The following is a 14,620-nucleotide window of genomic DNA, read 5'->3' as shown; positions in this document are numbered from 1 at the left end:
TGTCTCCCAGCTCTCACAGATGCAGCCAAAATGCACCAAGATGGGTGACCCCTGAGCACGCAGCGGCTGCAGGGATTGCAGCTGCAGAGCGGGGCAGTGCGGGGGCCTGATGCTGCACTGCTGGAGAAATGGAGTAAAGCAAGTCCCTAACCCACATGGTTATGGGGTAAGATAAGCACAGAGATCCCTGTTTTGATTCCCTAAACTAATTTTCAGCAATGCATCTTCACTCCTTCCTGCATGAAGTTACACTAAGCCTCCCCCCTCCCCAGCTTTGGTACAGTTTCACCATGCTTTTGTCCTGAAAGGTTGTCAGCAAGCCTGTCCAGAAGGCAATTTTCTTTTAAAAGCCCCTAAGTGTTTTTCCCTCCCACAGTAACAGACATTTCAGAGTCTAAGCCCCATTGGCTTCTAATGAGCCTTGGGGTGCCAAGTGCTTAAGCCATTTTTTTTTAAATGGGACTTAGGTGATTCTGAAAATATTATCATGTACCTCACATTAGATTTGATATAAAGTGAACATTAAGTGGGAAGAAAACCTGACACTGAGAACATTTGACAAGTGCTTAAAAGGTAGAGTCTAATTCATTTCAAACTTTGTTTTATGTAATACTTGTTTAAGGAGCACCATGAAATTCTCTCATTGTCCTTTTCTCTGTGCTGATCCTGCAAGGAATATATAAACAGTAATATGTTTAAACAAGCCAAGGAAAATGTACCACTCTATTTTGAATCCAGGAACTGTTCTATTCCTGTCATTGAGAGTTTTGTTGTTGTTGTTTTTTTCAAATGCAAGTAAAAAATAATTATTGTTGGAATTAAAAACACAAAAGGAGCAAATGTAATACTCAAAACATGATACTAGTGATACACAGAAGATGTGCTTATCCTATAGTTTGGCAAAACAGAAAACACCACTCCTGTTCATGTATCTCATACTTCACAACTTACTTCTATCCCTACAACAAGATCGAATCATCTGACCATTCTCCTGCCCAGTAAAGAAGGGCTAAGAAGTCAAACAATCATTTGTACCCTGACTCCAAAATTAGCCATCCCACAGCTGCACTACAGCAGCTGTGAGCCCGTGCCATACACATAACCAAAATGATTTGGCTTCAGAGGTGCCTTTTTTTCCCTCACTGAACCTGGATCACGCTCGGCAAGCTAACAACAACCTCCACAACAGCAGAGGTGGGAGCTGCTGACTCGGGGCCAGGAATCTCAACTGCTTGGCTACGATCCTCCATCTGCACCCTCAGCTATCCAGCCAACAGGGGCTGCGCCTAGAGATAGAGTCAGGAACTGTTTTAAGTGCTGTGGCCATCTACAAATACATAAGAAAACACACGGTTATGTTCCAGTCAGGGGGAGCTCAAAAGGAGATGCACTGCAGTAACGCGCCACGGAAGGCTATCAAGCATGGATTAACAGCCAAGGATGTACTGGCTCAAAGGCTTGCTGATATACTGCAAACATAGAAGAAAATTAATTTAAAGCATATACCAACATACATCTCCAAAGACCACCGATGTTACACGAGGCATTTTACACACACATGCACACACACTTTGTCATTTCTGACTTTTTTTTCCTGTTTTATTTCCCCACCAAGAAGTAGGTCATTATCACTTGTACACTTTCACAATGAGATACCCATTGAAAACACGCTGCTTCACAAGCCCATTAAAAGCTAATACATAACCATATTGTTTTGAGACTATTTCATATTTAAATCATTGCCTGAGATTACAATCCAGCCACCATCTGAAAGAACAAAGCCGTTCAGACGGGTACAGGACGCACAAAGTCTTTTTACATTAGTCATTCCAGGCTGATTTCACAGCGCTGCGCAAAGGAGAAGTATTTATTTCCCTTACGCTGCAACACCAGAAGAGCTACCAGGGGACAGCTCGGTGATCCGGCACCATCCCTTCCCTTCGAGACCTCTCTCCTTGCCCAGACACACAGCGTCAGTCCTCAATAGCACGGAGCGCCTGTCCCGGGGTCAAGCCCCGGCAGCCCCCGAATTACAGCACTGCGATGGGTAATGTGGCAAGGCACGAAGCCAAGAAAGTGACTGCGTGCACAGGAATTATGAGAACCACTCAGAAAGGCAGGGCGTTGGAGTAACTTGATACGGGTATGAGGGCTATAGAGAAAACTCTTCCATATAGTGTGGTTTCATCGCATGATGAGTATTGCAGAAGGATTTCAGGAGCTGTGCAATAACCAAAGCACCACTTTTCCTGCAGGCCATCCACCACACAGTGCTGTGCGCTAAACCGAGCACCATTTGGACTCTATGCCATTCTAATACTTTCCCTTACTTGTGTCAAAGACATAAATAAAGCTTCCATGTCGAGGACTGGGGTTGAAGTGGCTTCATTAGTCTTGTACATCCATCTAACGGTCCTACAAATTGTAATTCAGCTGCCTGCACTGATACAGAAGTGAGTACATGCCCTTTCCCAAGGCCAGCTTTGCTCTTATCCAGCTATGGAATTTTTTGGCTTCTACTTTGTTTAAATTAGAGCAGCCTCGAGGCTGCTCTAACTTCAGCTTTTTTTTTTTCTTTAAACAATGTGCAGCCAATAAGCAGTTTCACATGAAATGCTCACGAAGAAACATAAAGTACCAATAAATTAATGCAACAGACAGTTTTTCTTCCATACTGAGGGACCTCTCCAAAGCTAAGAGGTCGTACAACCCCACTATTACCTTCAAAAAACACATTGTCCTGTTTAAATGAAACATTAAATCACAAGTTATACTAGGATAGGGAAAGCAGTGCCAAACAGAACAAAGTTATAATGTCAGGAAGGTCAACAACACCTCAACTCACAGGACAGCAAAGCCACGTGCAGGGCTTTAAGTACAGGATTCACCGGGGCAACACCCTGCGGGACCATCTCCACTCAATTGTGCCTTAGCTGGGGAGGCAGTCAGACCAGATGATGGCCAGAGATCCTTCCCAACCTCAACCACTCTGTAAAGATGTGCTGTTTTCTTCTTCTGTGACAGCACTGTACCAGGCTTGCACTGAAAACACCACAAAAAGGTTAAGGTCCTACTACAGCATTAACTGGTGTAAGTCCCACAAGAGGCTACCATGTGGTTAGGAGACCTCAGTCTCCAAGCCAACCTCGTGCTTTGTCGTTCTTCTCCCTCCTTGAAGTAAACCATAACGCTTGCTTTGGTCAAGCTGAATTCTTGCAAACCTCTGCTTTGCTCAGCCAAAATCATTCTGGTCTAGCAAAGAGGTCCCCGTTGGCCATCAAAACGCTGAGACACCTGTGTGCCAGGGACACTGAAAAGAAAGTAAACATTAAACCAAAAATCTTCGTGTTAAAAGCAATGCTCTGTTCTCAAGGAATCTCATCATTTTATCCATTCCTAACTACCGTTGCCTCATCTGCAGTGCCTGTAACTCAAATCCATTTCATTTTCCAGAATAATGTATTAATTTTATTTGCACAGAAATCTCTACAGACAGTCTACACTGCTGAGTTTTGCCTGAAAAAAAGACCTCAACTGAAACAGCGATCTGTCTTGATTTGTGTGCCGTAGTCCACAAAAGACAAGCATTGCTGGACACACGGCCCCATCTCTTGCTGCAGAAACCCATTCACCAACTGTTCTAAAACCCATGGTGAGCTCAAGAGAAGGAGCCAGAAGCATGTATGGTTTCCCACCTTGCTACCTCAGCTCACGCAAACAAGTCATGCACAGTAAAACTCTGCCTGGCTGATGAAAACGCCAAATGGGTGATAACGCACACCTCAAAACACATCATCTCAGTATTTTACAGTCTGTCCCAAATTTATCTCCGCAGCAATGAGAGGGAAATTCTACCACGTCCATTTTGCAGCCCAGTAGTTAGGACATGAAAACAGTTAAAAGTACAATTTTATTTTAACATTATAAAATCCAATCTACAGATTTCAGATACCTGAAATCATTTTTTGAGTGATGGCATCTTACGTGTAAGGAAGATTGTTTAAATAAGAATTAACTATCAAAGGAAGTATGTTTGTTGCTGAAACTCCAAAGCAAATTTAACAAGTCAATTGAGGAGAAATCGGTGACAAAGCAACTGGAACCAGTCCATTTACGCAATAAGCCAGATTTTAATAGCAACAGCATCTTCTGCAAGAAGAGTAATTTGAAACGAGGAAAATATTCTCTCAATTTAGTTCAGAATGATCACTAGTTCATTCCAGGTTGAGACACAAATTAGGAACTGAAAAAGCAAGTAAATTTGTTTTTTCTTTTTTTTTTTTTTCCCCTCCAGTCTGCAAACAAGAAGTAGGTGTGGGAGGCTGAGATCTACTAGCTCTAATCTCTTGACAGGCATAGTCTCACGTCACCATCAATTCAGTTTGTTTTATACAGATCAGAACAAATTGTTTAGTTGCATACACAAAATAGGTTCATACTTTTTTTTTTCTAAATACTCAGCACATTTAATGTTGTTCATTATTTTAAAACAGCAAATCAAAATGCTTGCTTGCCATGTTATAACCAAACTCCAATTTCCACCCAAAAGCAGCGTGAAGAAGATCACAACTGGAAGATTAATCATGTAATAAATAAGTCATCCATCATTTTCAAAAAAGCATAAAAATAAAGACTGAGTAAATCTATGTAAATGTATACAGTTGCTTAGATGCATACAGAGTATATCCTTCTCATTACTAAAACAACCTTTTTTCGTTTTGCCGAGACCACATTTATTTGCAAGCAAGTGCCTTAGAGGCTATCAGCAGAGGAGAGTCAATCGCTCTTTAGGAAAAGAAATAAAAATAACAAATGTTAAACAAGATTAACATGGGCCGTTTCCATCACGGTCTCTGACTTGTCAACTTCAGCCAACTCGCCCTGTAAAACAGGATATATTCTCTAGCATAATAAAGGGTTGAATGCTCATCTTTTAATCACAGAACTAGAATAAATATTCAGGTATCACTAAAACCAGTGTATATCATTGCTCAGATCCTCTGACACAATATTTCTAAAAGCCTGAACAGAAAAAAAAAGACCAGAAAAGACGTTTTAGCTGTTCTACCTGTGTCAAAACTTGTAAATTTTCCCCTCCCAGCTTTAGAAATTGCCCCCAGTATCATTTAAAAATAATAATAATAAAAAGTCCACCGATTTGAATACTTTTATATAACACTTCAAGGTTGCATTTTTACTTTCAAATTAATGTAGTTTGCAATACCTTATGACATCTCTGGTATCCTTTGTAATGAGGACACTAAAACCGTGGGTTAAGAAAAGCAACGTTTCCTATAGAGTTACATCTGCATCAAACACATTCACACTTATGAAGCAGTTGGGTTCCTTCTTTACAAACAATTTCTACTAAAAGAATTTGGGCCAAGGACAGTTGACCAGCAACTACAGCCTACATCTCCCTACAACTACTGGACAGTAATAGCATAAGTATCTTAACAAACACTTATTCCATCACATCAACGAAACTGAATTGGTCCAGAAAGGTCTGAAAAGCAATTGCTTTGCCAACTGAGCCATCCACACAATAGCACGTCCCAAAGTCCTCCAAAGACTACCCGTGGTTTGCTGCCACCAAACAAGCTCACTTGTCTTTTCCTCATGCCAACATTGTGCTAAACAGCAACTCCAATAGCACAGCATTAATGCTGGGAGCCCTTTGAAGTAGGCTGCAGTACAGAAGGACTTTTTTATTTTAATCTCCGGTTAAGAATATTTAACCAAAGTAAGGAACAAGATCTGGTTGGTGAGGAAGTTTAGGCATTCATTGCTTTCTTTTGGTTGTAAAAATAAAACTTTATCAACCAGTACAAAATGTTTATGATACATCAGACCACAAAAATGAGATCTGATTCTCTGTTTCCATGGGCAGCACAGTAAAACTTAGTGCTGTATGTCTGAAACTAACGGGACTATATAGTCATGAAAAAGGCTTTATCAATCTTTATTTCCTTTGTTCCCTAATAAAACATTTTTGTCTGTTGTTTTCTCAATAACTGTATCTTACAGTTAGTTATACAAAACCAAGCAGAGCTTGGGGGAGGAGAGATCTTTTTACTTTGAAATGATAACTGCAACTTACAGGCTTTGCTCTGTTGATTCTGAACTGCAATGAATGGAGTTATTTCCTCACATTCCTCTTGTATAATTCTTCCTTCACCAGCCTTCAGCTATCAGCAGATCAGAGCTGGAGTTTACTCTGGAGTTGGCAGTAAACAAAAGAACAAATCTGCACTGTTTCCTCTGAAAAAGAAATTGTAGCTCTTGTCCAAACACATTAAAAAAAATTGAAACATGCAGGACGATTAAGGAGTTGTGTATTAGATAAATGAGGTAGTGTGCTCAACAGATATAAAAAAAAAAAAAAAGAGTAGAATTAAGTGAAAAGATCTACATATTTATAGAGGACAAACAAGGCACTGTCAAATAGTTCCAGCTATCAAACGGGGCCTAATTTAAGTTATAACTCAGCAGCAGGAATAGCCTGTGGATTCAAGCTATTGTGTTAATGAACAACTCAACTGTTACTTCTCGATGATAAATGCACAACAGTCATGCGATCCTTAGCAGACCTGCAGCGCTGCTGCTGAAGCAGAAGAGCGCCCAGCTTGCAGAGGAAGCCATCTAGGAACTAACAAAAGCCACATTTTTCGTTTAAATATTGACTTTCATCTGAAAGTAATAAACAAATATTCAGCTGAAGGGAGTTTTAACAATTTACATGGCAGAAGATAAATATTTTTTCCTCTTTTTTATTTCTCAGCTCAACATCAGTGGGCACCAGTGCTGCTTCCTCTACATGACTGAACTTGTAGCGTATCCCCAGATGATGGATTGCATCTGTGCAACAGCTCTGGCCATGGACAGCAGCAGTTCAGCATGGGAAATGAGGAATAACAACCACCCCAGGACAAGCTACAGCCAGGTGTTTGTTTATTTAAAAGGCAAATGTCCAAGTTCAGATGGGGGGTGGGAGAGGAAAGGGAGGAAATCTTACAAAATGAACAGTTCTGTTACAAAAGCCAACATCTAAACCAAACATTTCTCCAGCTACAAGGCACTGTGAGTTTGGTCCAGAACTGCTTCTTTGGTCCAGATTCTGCCTTCTGAATCCCACTTACTTTCTAAATGCTCCTGACAGCTTCTGACCAGGCACCAGCCTCAGGGCAGGCTGGGGACAGAGGGACACTTGCCAGGCAGAGACAGGAGTAAACCAGGGCAGTGTCAGAGCAGAAAAGAAAGGAAAATCACAACAACATTTGAAAATAAACAGTAAGAGACTACCAGGAAGGAAACCTACTCTTTACAAGGTTTAATGTATTAAAATACCACAGAATGTCCTCACATCCCAGTGGTAACTGGGATGCCCAGCTGCCCCAAATAGAGCGATGACATTCACAATTAAAGAGCTGATGTCCTTTGTTAGGCCCAAACAAACATCTGTTCGCTCTCCCTCTTACTTGTTTGATTCTCCCCAGCTCTCGCTGGTCCTGACCATGCAGCAGCAAGCTCAGCACCACACAGGGACACGGGAAGGCAGTCAGGAAGGCTGAGTGCTTTGGGGAAGGGTAGGCAGGTGGCTTCGGCCACCAGACTTCACATTGCTCCAGCCTCCCGTGGCATCTGGACATCAATGTTTGGGTCCCTCCATAACCGATGGTCAGCCAGCCAGGCTGAAAAAGGAGTCCCCAGACCTCAGATACCACACACCAAAAAGAAAAAATGAGTCATTTTGGAGCCTTTGCCACACCAAAGGAAAACAAGAGCAACCTGTTCTGGTGAGTCAACACCGCAAAAGCCTCCATTCAGTGGTCTTCCTGGGACATACTGAGGGGTGGAAGCCAAGAGCAATAGGTTTTAGCAAGAGGAGTAACTTATCCTTGCCAGATCACCCAATGCTGCAGACCAGTCTGTACTTCATAATAGGGACATAAATGACCCTTGTTTGCCTAAGTTTATACCAAAGGAATGGACTTCTGATCTCCTGAACTCCCTTAAATGATGCAGATTTTAAGATATATTTCAAACACTTGTTTATCCTATTATGTTTTGAAATCCAAAATAGATCTTTTATTACAGTATCTCCAATTTCAGGACACCTAAACGGTAAACAAGCGATGAGGGAATGAAAAACACTTATATTAATAGCAACAACACATTGTTTATAAGTAGGGGTGTCGATTATTACTAAGCAAAAGGGACACATCACCAAAGAAACTATCACAAAGTTAGCAAAAATAACAAACCTAGCTTCATGGCTTATTTATATACGAGAGAATCACAGAATCACAGAATTTCTAGGTTGGAAGAGACCTCAAGATCATCGAGTCCAACCTCTGACCTAACACTAACAGTCCTCCACTAAACCATATCGCTAAGTTCAACATCTAAACATCTTTTAAAGACCTCCATGGATGGTGACTCCACCACTTCCCTGAGAGAAGCCAGTTTATTCCACACAGCTTATCACTGTTTACTTCTCACTACCCTTTGATTGGAATGAACATTTTTAAGCACCTCTCTGAGAACCCCTCCTGCCTCCGAGCGTCCCCTGGCAGAGGCAGCGTGGCAGCAGTGCTGAGCACAAGGCAGAGGCCAGCCTGGCTCCTGCAGCCCACCCGGCTCCTCTGGGAAGCATCTCTTCTCTCTCGTGGATCCAGTGCCAGGTCTGGAATCTGCACCTTGCAAAGTACCTGTGATTCTGCTTGAAGCCACCGGTGTGCAGCAACTGCACCTCTAGAAGGCGACCTGGGAGCCTTGCAGAAGAAAACAAGATGCTTTAGAAATGGCTGCCTTAAACACTCCTGAGACTGAGGTCTCACCCTTCACACATGGAGAATTTGTTCCTTCTCTTTAGCACACTGAAATAACAAGGACCACCACAAACTAAACGCTATCAGAAAACTCTCAATTACAGATTTTAAGATTTTCGATGCTAGGCACAGGACCTACTATTATTTTAACTGCCCAGCTCTGTGAACAAACCAACCTCTCAACTTCATCCTAATTATAACTTAATATCATTAGAATTTAAATAACACCTTTCTCCCTCAACTACTTCAATTCTCTGTTTACCACCAAACCTTTATATTAGGTACTGGGACCAAGAGAGGAAAGGCTACTTGTTAACTCATTGACTCCAGATGTTCAAGGGTCTTTCTATCTCAGCATTACCCAGAAACCAGCAAACGAAGGCCAGTTCCTTTATACAGACACAGTGCTTGGAAAAACCCTGACCCCACTTGATTCTCCAGGACTTGAACTCTCCGTATATATTTTTATAAACTCAAAAGACAAGGTCAACCTCACTTTTTCCATGTACTAGTGGCTCAGTGCAGGCGTTACCCAAGACTTGAAACTGTCCTTCCTCCCCCTCCATCCAGATTTAATTCTTATGCTGTAGAGGGAGACGTAGTTAGAAGTGTGCTGCAAGCAGGACAAAGATCAAGGCTGGAGCATGGTAGCACATTAGGATGTCTATCAAGTCCTCGAGCAGGTCATTTGGGACACATCATCTGACAGCATGAGATGTTTTAACCCTGTAGAAAGGAGGTGCTTAATTTTGGTGGGAGGGAAGCTGTTCTTCTTGCAGCACTACAGGTGGGAAGGATGAGCACTATTCTCTGCCCCAGAGAATGAGCATTTACAGGGGCACATACAAAGAGAAAATGATGCAGTGTTAAAACCAGGCACAGTTACATTTACATGCACAAACACAAGGCACACCTTCTGAATAGGCGAAGATCCTTGGCACCAAGGAACCCATGAGCCAAATGAAGACAGGTCACGATCAGTAAAACACTAGGATGATGACGCTGAGAGCAACAGCAAAGAGATGAGGTACATGCAAATCTTCAGCATGCAACTAAACACTACAAAGACCTGATCCTCCACTAGGGTGCCTGGCAGAGTTCAGGTGAAGTCAATGGGTCTGCACTTATTTACACAAGCAGAGCACCAAAAGCACATTGCTCAGCATAACTAAGTTGGGGTTTCACTATTAGCTATCATTTGACTATCTGTCTCAATGCATCTCTGCATAAGATATCTCATACCTAACAAAGTTATGATTAATAGTGTTTTTCTTTCAGCTCAGTTCAGCCCACTGTTTTATTCACTACTGGTCTCACCTCTTCACCTCGTTAACTGCTTTCTTGCTTCTGGCCATCGGAATAGTTCCAAAATTGCTGTTCTTTGTTCAAAAAAATACTGCTATTGTAACAGAAGCTAAATTAAAAGACTCATGACATGAACAAGGGCAGACAAAGTGGCAAAAGGCCAACTAACGAGAGGGAGATTTGTTACTTTTCCTTCCCAAGAGGATTAAGAAAAACGTACAAGATTTGAAAAATTGTTCCAGCCCTATTCCCTAGTGTACGAGAACGTGAAAGATATTCCAATACTCCTTCCAGATCACTTCTCAGAAGTGAGAGCCTATGTAAAGCTGTGGAATCTCTTGCCTTACCAACAGAAGGATACTGGTGATGTCATTGCCACCTCTCTGGATCACATCTGTCCCTCAAATCATTATTTCTCACTGGCAGCCTTGCAGCACAGGTAAGAGCTCTGTTTAAGGTCTCAATGGGAAAAAGATAGGTAGTAAAAGTAACGGGCATTTTTATCTCATCAGATAGGACCAGCAGAGATGTAGGGCACCTTCTGCTTTCATCCCCCATGTAGTCCTTCCCAGGTGGGGTGGTTGGGGGGAAATTTGTCTTGCACATTAATAAGAAGTTGTTGTCTCCTGGGTGCATCCACTTCTTAGAGTGAGAATAAACCAGCAGGACCATAAATTCAGTTACATCTCTCAGAGACTTTCACTTGTCACACAAACACATCCATCAGAGCAGAAGGTCCATGGGGCAGGGGTCTTGGGTGCAGAAACCCAGAGGAGAAAGAGCAACATCTCAGCACTATTGGCTGTCTCAAGAACGACAGAGGCAAGCTTTCCCTTCTTTCCCCTACATTGCTACTCTCTGCAAAAACACAACAAAAGGGAAATAGATAGAAGCTCCCCATGCCAAACAAAACCTTTCCACAAACAGCTTTCTTCCTGACCAGTGAGGTTCCATGGAAGCGTTACTGATACTCACTGCGTGGAAAGAGCCAGACACCAGTGACCTGGGGAATCCCAAACTGCCCAGTGCTGCACCCCAGTGCGGGACCAGCTATCGCAGCGCAGGGCAAAGGGCACACTTGCTGTCCGAGCCTTTCACACCTCTCTACGTACAGATACAAAATTTAGCATGAAGCAAAAAGAAAACAGGATCATCCACGAACTTAAATACGTAAATAAATCAGTAACCCCCAACCCCCAGCCTATGCATTAGAAGTGACAGGTTTGAAGATTTCATTGCTGACGCCGACAGCGACACTTTGTCAGCAGGGGGGGGAGCAACAGCCCCCCCACCAAATCAGCAACCGCTTTCAATTAGCAATGAAATAACACATGAAAAATAGAAATTTAAGATTGAAGAGCCTTTAATACCCCGCTGGGTATTCAGGGACAGCAGTAAACAAGGTGCTGATGTGCATTACGCTGCAAACAACGTTAGCGCTGAGCCAAATGGGATGAGCCCCAAATCAGAGTGAGATTTCAATGCATGAAGTTTAACTGTGAGATAAGGGACTGTAATCAAATTACACCACAAATAGGTCCATTCATCCATAAGCATTATTGCAGAGAGAGGATTGAATTACAGCTTGGAATAAAACAATTTAAGAAATAAAAAGCAAATTTATTATCTATTTATTATTGTCCTACTGCCAAAGAAAATTTCCCACCTTCATTACAAGAATGCTATCTAAGATGAATCTGAAGAGAAAGCTGAAATACCAATTATCAGGCTGGAAAAACAAGAAGAGTTTGAGTCGTGCTATTTACATTCCCATTCCTCTTTCTGAATAGAGCAACAAAGTCAACAAGCGAAGTGAAGACATAAGAATATGCATTTGCAATTCAAGTTGTTTTGCTGTGAAAGGCCTAGGCAGCAAGGCACACTCAGTAACACTGGCCAGAGTGTTTTCTTTCCTTCCCCTAAGAAAAAAATAAAATTCTTCACGGTGCCTTCCATTACAGTTGTTTTTTTTTTTTTTTTTTTTTTTTTTTTCCTCCAGAAAGCTATCACAATCCCTATTACTCAACACCACGATTTTTAAAGAGCACCAAGTGCAAGGCGAGCACTGCCCCTGCCCTCCTGCAATCCGGCAGCACCAAAAAAACACCTTTTAGCGCAAACCTTTGCACGAGCCGCTCCGGCAGCGAGCGGCAACGACCGGGAGAGGGGAGGAAAAAAAAAAAAAAAAAAAAGCGAGAGAAAAAAAATAAGAGAGCAAGAAGGGGGAAAAAAAAAAAAAAAAAAAAAAAAGGAAGAGGGGAAAAACACCAGCACCAAGCACTCCTCCTCCTCCTCCTCCTCCTCCTCCCGCTGCCTTTGTTGTCCGGCGGTGGCCCCGAGCCTGCCCCCCCGGCCCCCACCTGTTCCCGTTGCGCTGCCCCAGGACCTTTTGGGGGGGACCCCAAACTCCGGCCCCCCCAGCTTGGGAGGGGGCAGGAGAGCTGCGGGGGGCACAACCCCTGCTCCCCCCAAAAAAACACCCCTCTAAGGGGCAAGGTGTCCCCCGGGGCCAGCACCCCGGCTCGTAGCAAGCAGGGTGCCCCCCCCAAAAACACAGCACCCCAAGGTGCCCCCCCCAAAAAACGCAGCACTCCAAGGTGCCCCCACCCCTGGCAGCAGCACCCCGGGGTGCAGGACGGCCGGGGGGTGCCCCCCGAGCAGGGAGCCCCCAAACTCCTGCACCCCCCCCCCCGAGGGGGCGAGGAGGGGGCGCCCCCAAACCCCGTCCCCTTTTGGGGGGGCAGAAAGGGGGGGTCCCCGGCACCCACCTGGTCTTGGAGGAGAGGAAGGCAAGTTTGATCAATCCGTAGGTGAAGAGCTGGATGCTCTCCTTGGCTATGCTGGCCACCCGGAGCCTGTGCTCTAGGATGTGCAGTTCCATCTTTTCCTCTTTCTCATTTGTAGTTCATCTAGCCCCGGCGTTAATGGGGGGGCTGGGAGGGGAGGGGGGGGGGGCTCTTACTGCCGGCGCCCCGGGCTCGCTTTTTGTGTTGCCGTTGCTTTTATTATTTTTTTTTTTTTTCCCTCCCCCTCCTCTCCTTCCCTCCTCCTCCTCCTCCTTCCCTCCTCCTCCTCCTCCTCCTCCTCGCCCGGCTCCTCTCCCCCTGCCCGGCTCCGGGGGCGGGGGGTGCCAAAGTTGCGCGGGGGGGCGCGGAGCGGGGCCGGGGCCGGGGCAGGGGCAGGGAGCGGAGAGGAGCGGGGCCGAGCCGAGCCGCGCGGGGCCGGCCGCACAAACAAGTTGCCACTCACGGCCCGCGCCTGCGCAGCGCCCCGCCGCACGCCGGGCCTTGGAGTCCGCGCAGCCACGGCAGCCCCCGGCCCCCCTCCGGTCCCCGCCGGGGCGGCTCGGAGGGGAAGGAGGGGGCCTGCCCGTGAGCCTCCCTCCCCCGTCCCGGTTCTTTGTATTTTTGAAAATGTCATGTCTTGAATTTTTACTTTATTTCACCTTATTTTACTTTATCTTAATTTTGTATTATTTTAATTTATTTTATTTTAGTTTTACTTTATCTTTATTTAAAATTATTTTTATCTTATTTTATCTTTTCCTTATATTTTATCTTTTCCTTATATTTCATCTTTTCCTTATATTTTATCTTTATCTTATTTTCTATTTTCTTTATATTTTATCTCTTCCTTATATTTTATCTCTTCCTTATATTTTATCTTTTCCTTATATTTTATCTTTTCCTTATTTTCTTTATCTTTATCAAATTTCTTTTGTTTTTCTTTCATTTTCCTTTATTTTAATTTGCTTTATTTTATTATTTATTTTTCTTTAATTTTCTTTAATTTTACCGTTTGGCTCAGGAGGCACACGGCACAATCCTTCAGGAGCCAGTAGAAAAGAGAAGCTTCACAAGTTTTCAATAATAAAGGAAATACTCCCATCTTACCCCATTTATTACCCTATGCAGAAATACTCCCATCTTAGCCAGTTATCACCCTATACAGAAATACTCCCATCTTACCCTGTTTGTTCTCATTTACAGCCAATGTGCAGCCCGTATCAGTTTTCCCACAAAGCAAAACTGAAGCGAACAAACGACCCCAGTGTGCACCCAGGTGTTACAGAAGGAGAGCTGTGGCCAGTGGGAAGGCCAAAGCAGTGGTGTGAGGATGTGGATGGCGATGGCCGTGCTGCCAGGGTAGGATGGGTCGGGCCCCACACCAGCACCTCACCAGTGAGGCAGCTCTTGCACGCCGGCCTGGCTGTGCCAAGGGTGGGGGATCTCAGAACCTGGACCAAAAATCGGGGTTTTAACACGCCACGTGGAAGGGCTCGCTCTGGCTTTGAACCATGCTGATTCTGCCCTGAATGACAGCAATACCCAGATGGCCATGCCACTTTTACTTGCTGGATCTCAAATGGGCTTTGCAAAAGACCATCACTGGCAGTCCTTGTGCTCTGCACGTGGGGAAACTGAGGCATGGGCTGTGTACAAGGGGGAAAGACACAGCTCAGTGAACTAAGCCCCTCTCCAGGC

General features: G+C 44.0%; 1 protein-coding gene across 1 annotated transcript in view; it reads right to left on the bottom strand.

The window, feature by feature from the left end:
- The window catches only part of CASTOR2 (cytosolic arginine sensor for mTORC1 subunit 2), a 127,645-nt gene extending 114,470 nt beyond the window's left edge, over positions 1–13,175 (bottom strand). The window contains exon 1 of the mRNA XM_032200666.1: positions 12,905–13,175. Within this exon, the coding sequence (XP_032056557.1) occupies positions 12,905–13,017 (113 nt within the window). The 5' untranslated portion in view covers positions 13,018–13,175. The remainder of the gene's footprint in view (positions 1–12,904) is intronic.
- Between the last annotated feature and the right edge of the window lie 1,445 nt (positions 13,176–14,620).

The sequence above is a fragment of the Aythya fuligula genome, chromosome 20, assembly GCF_009819795.1.
Source record: "Aythya fuligula isolate bAytFul2 chromosome 20, bAytFul2.pri, whole genome shotgun sequence".
Taxonomy (NCBI): Eukaryota; Metazoa; Chordata; class Aves; order Anseriformes; family Anatidae; genus Aythya; species Aythya fuligula.
This window is presented reverse-complemented; position numbering and strand designations above follow the sequence as displayed.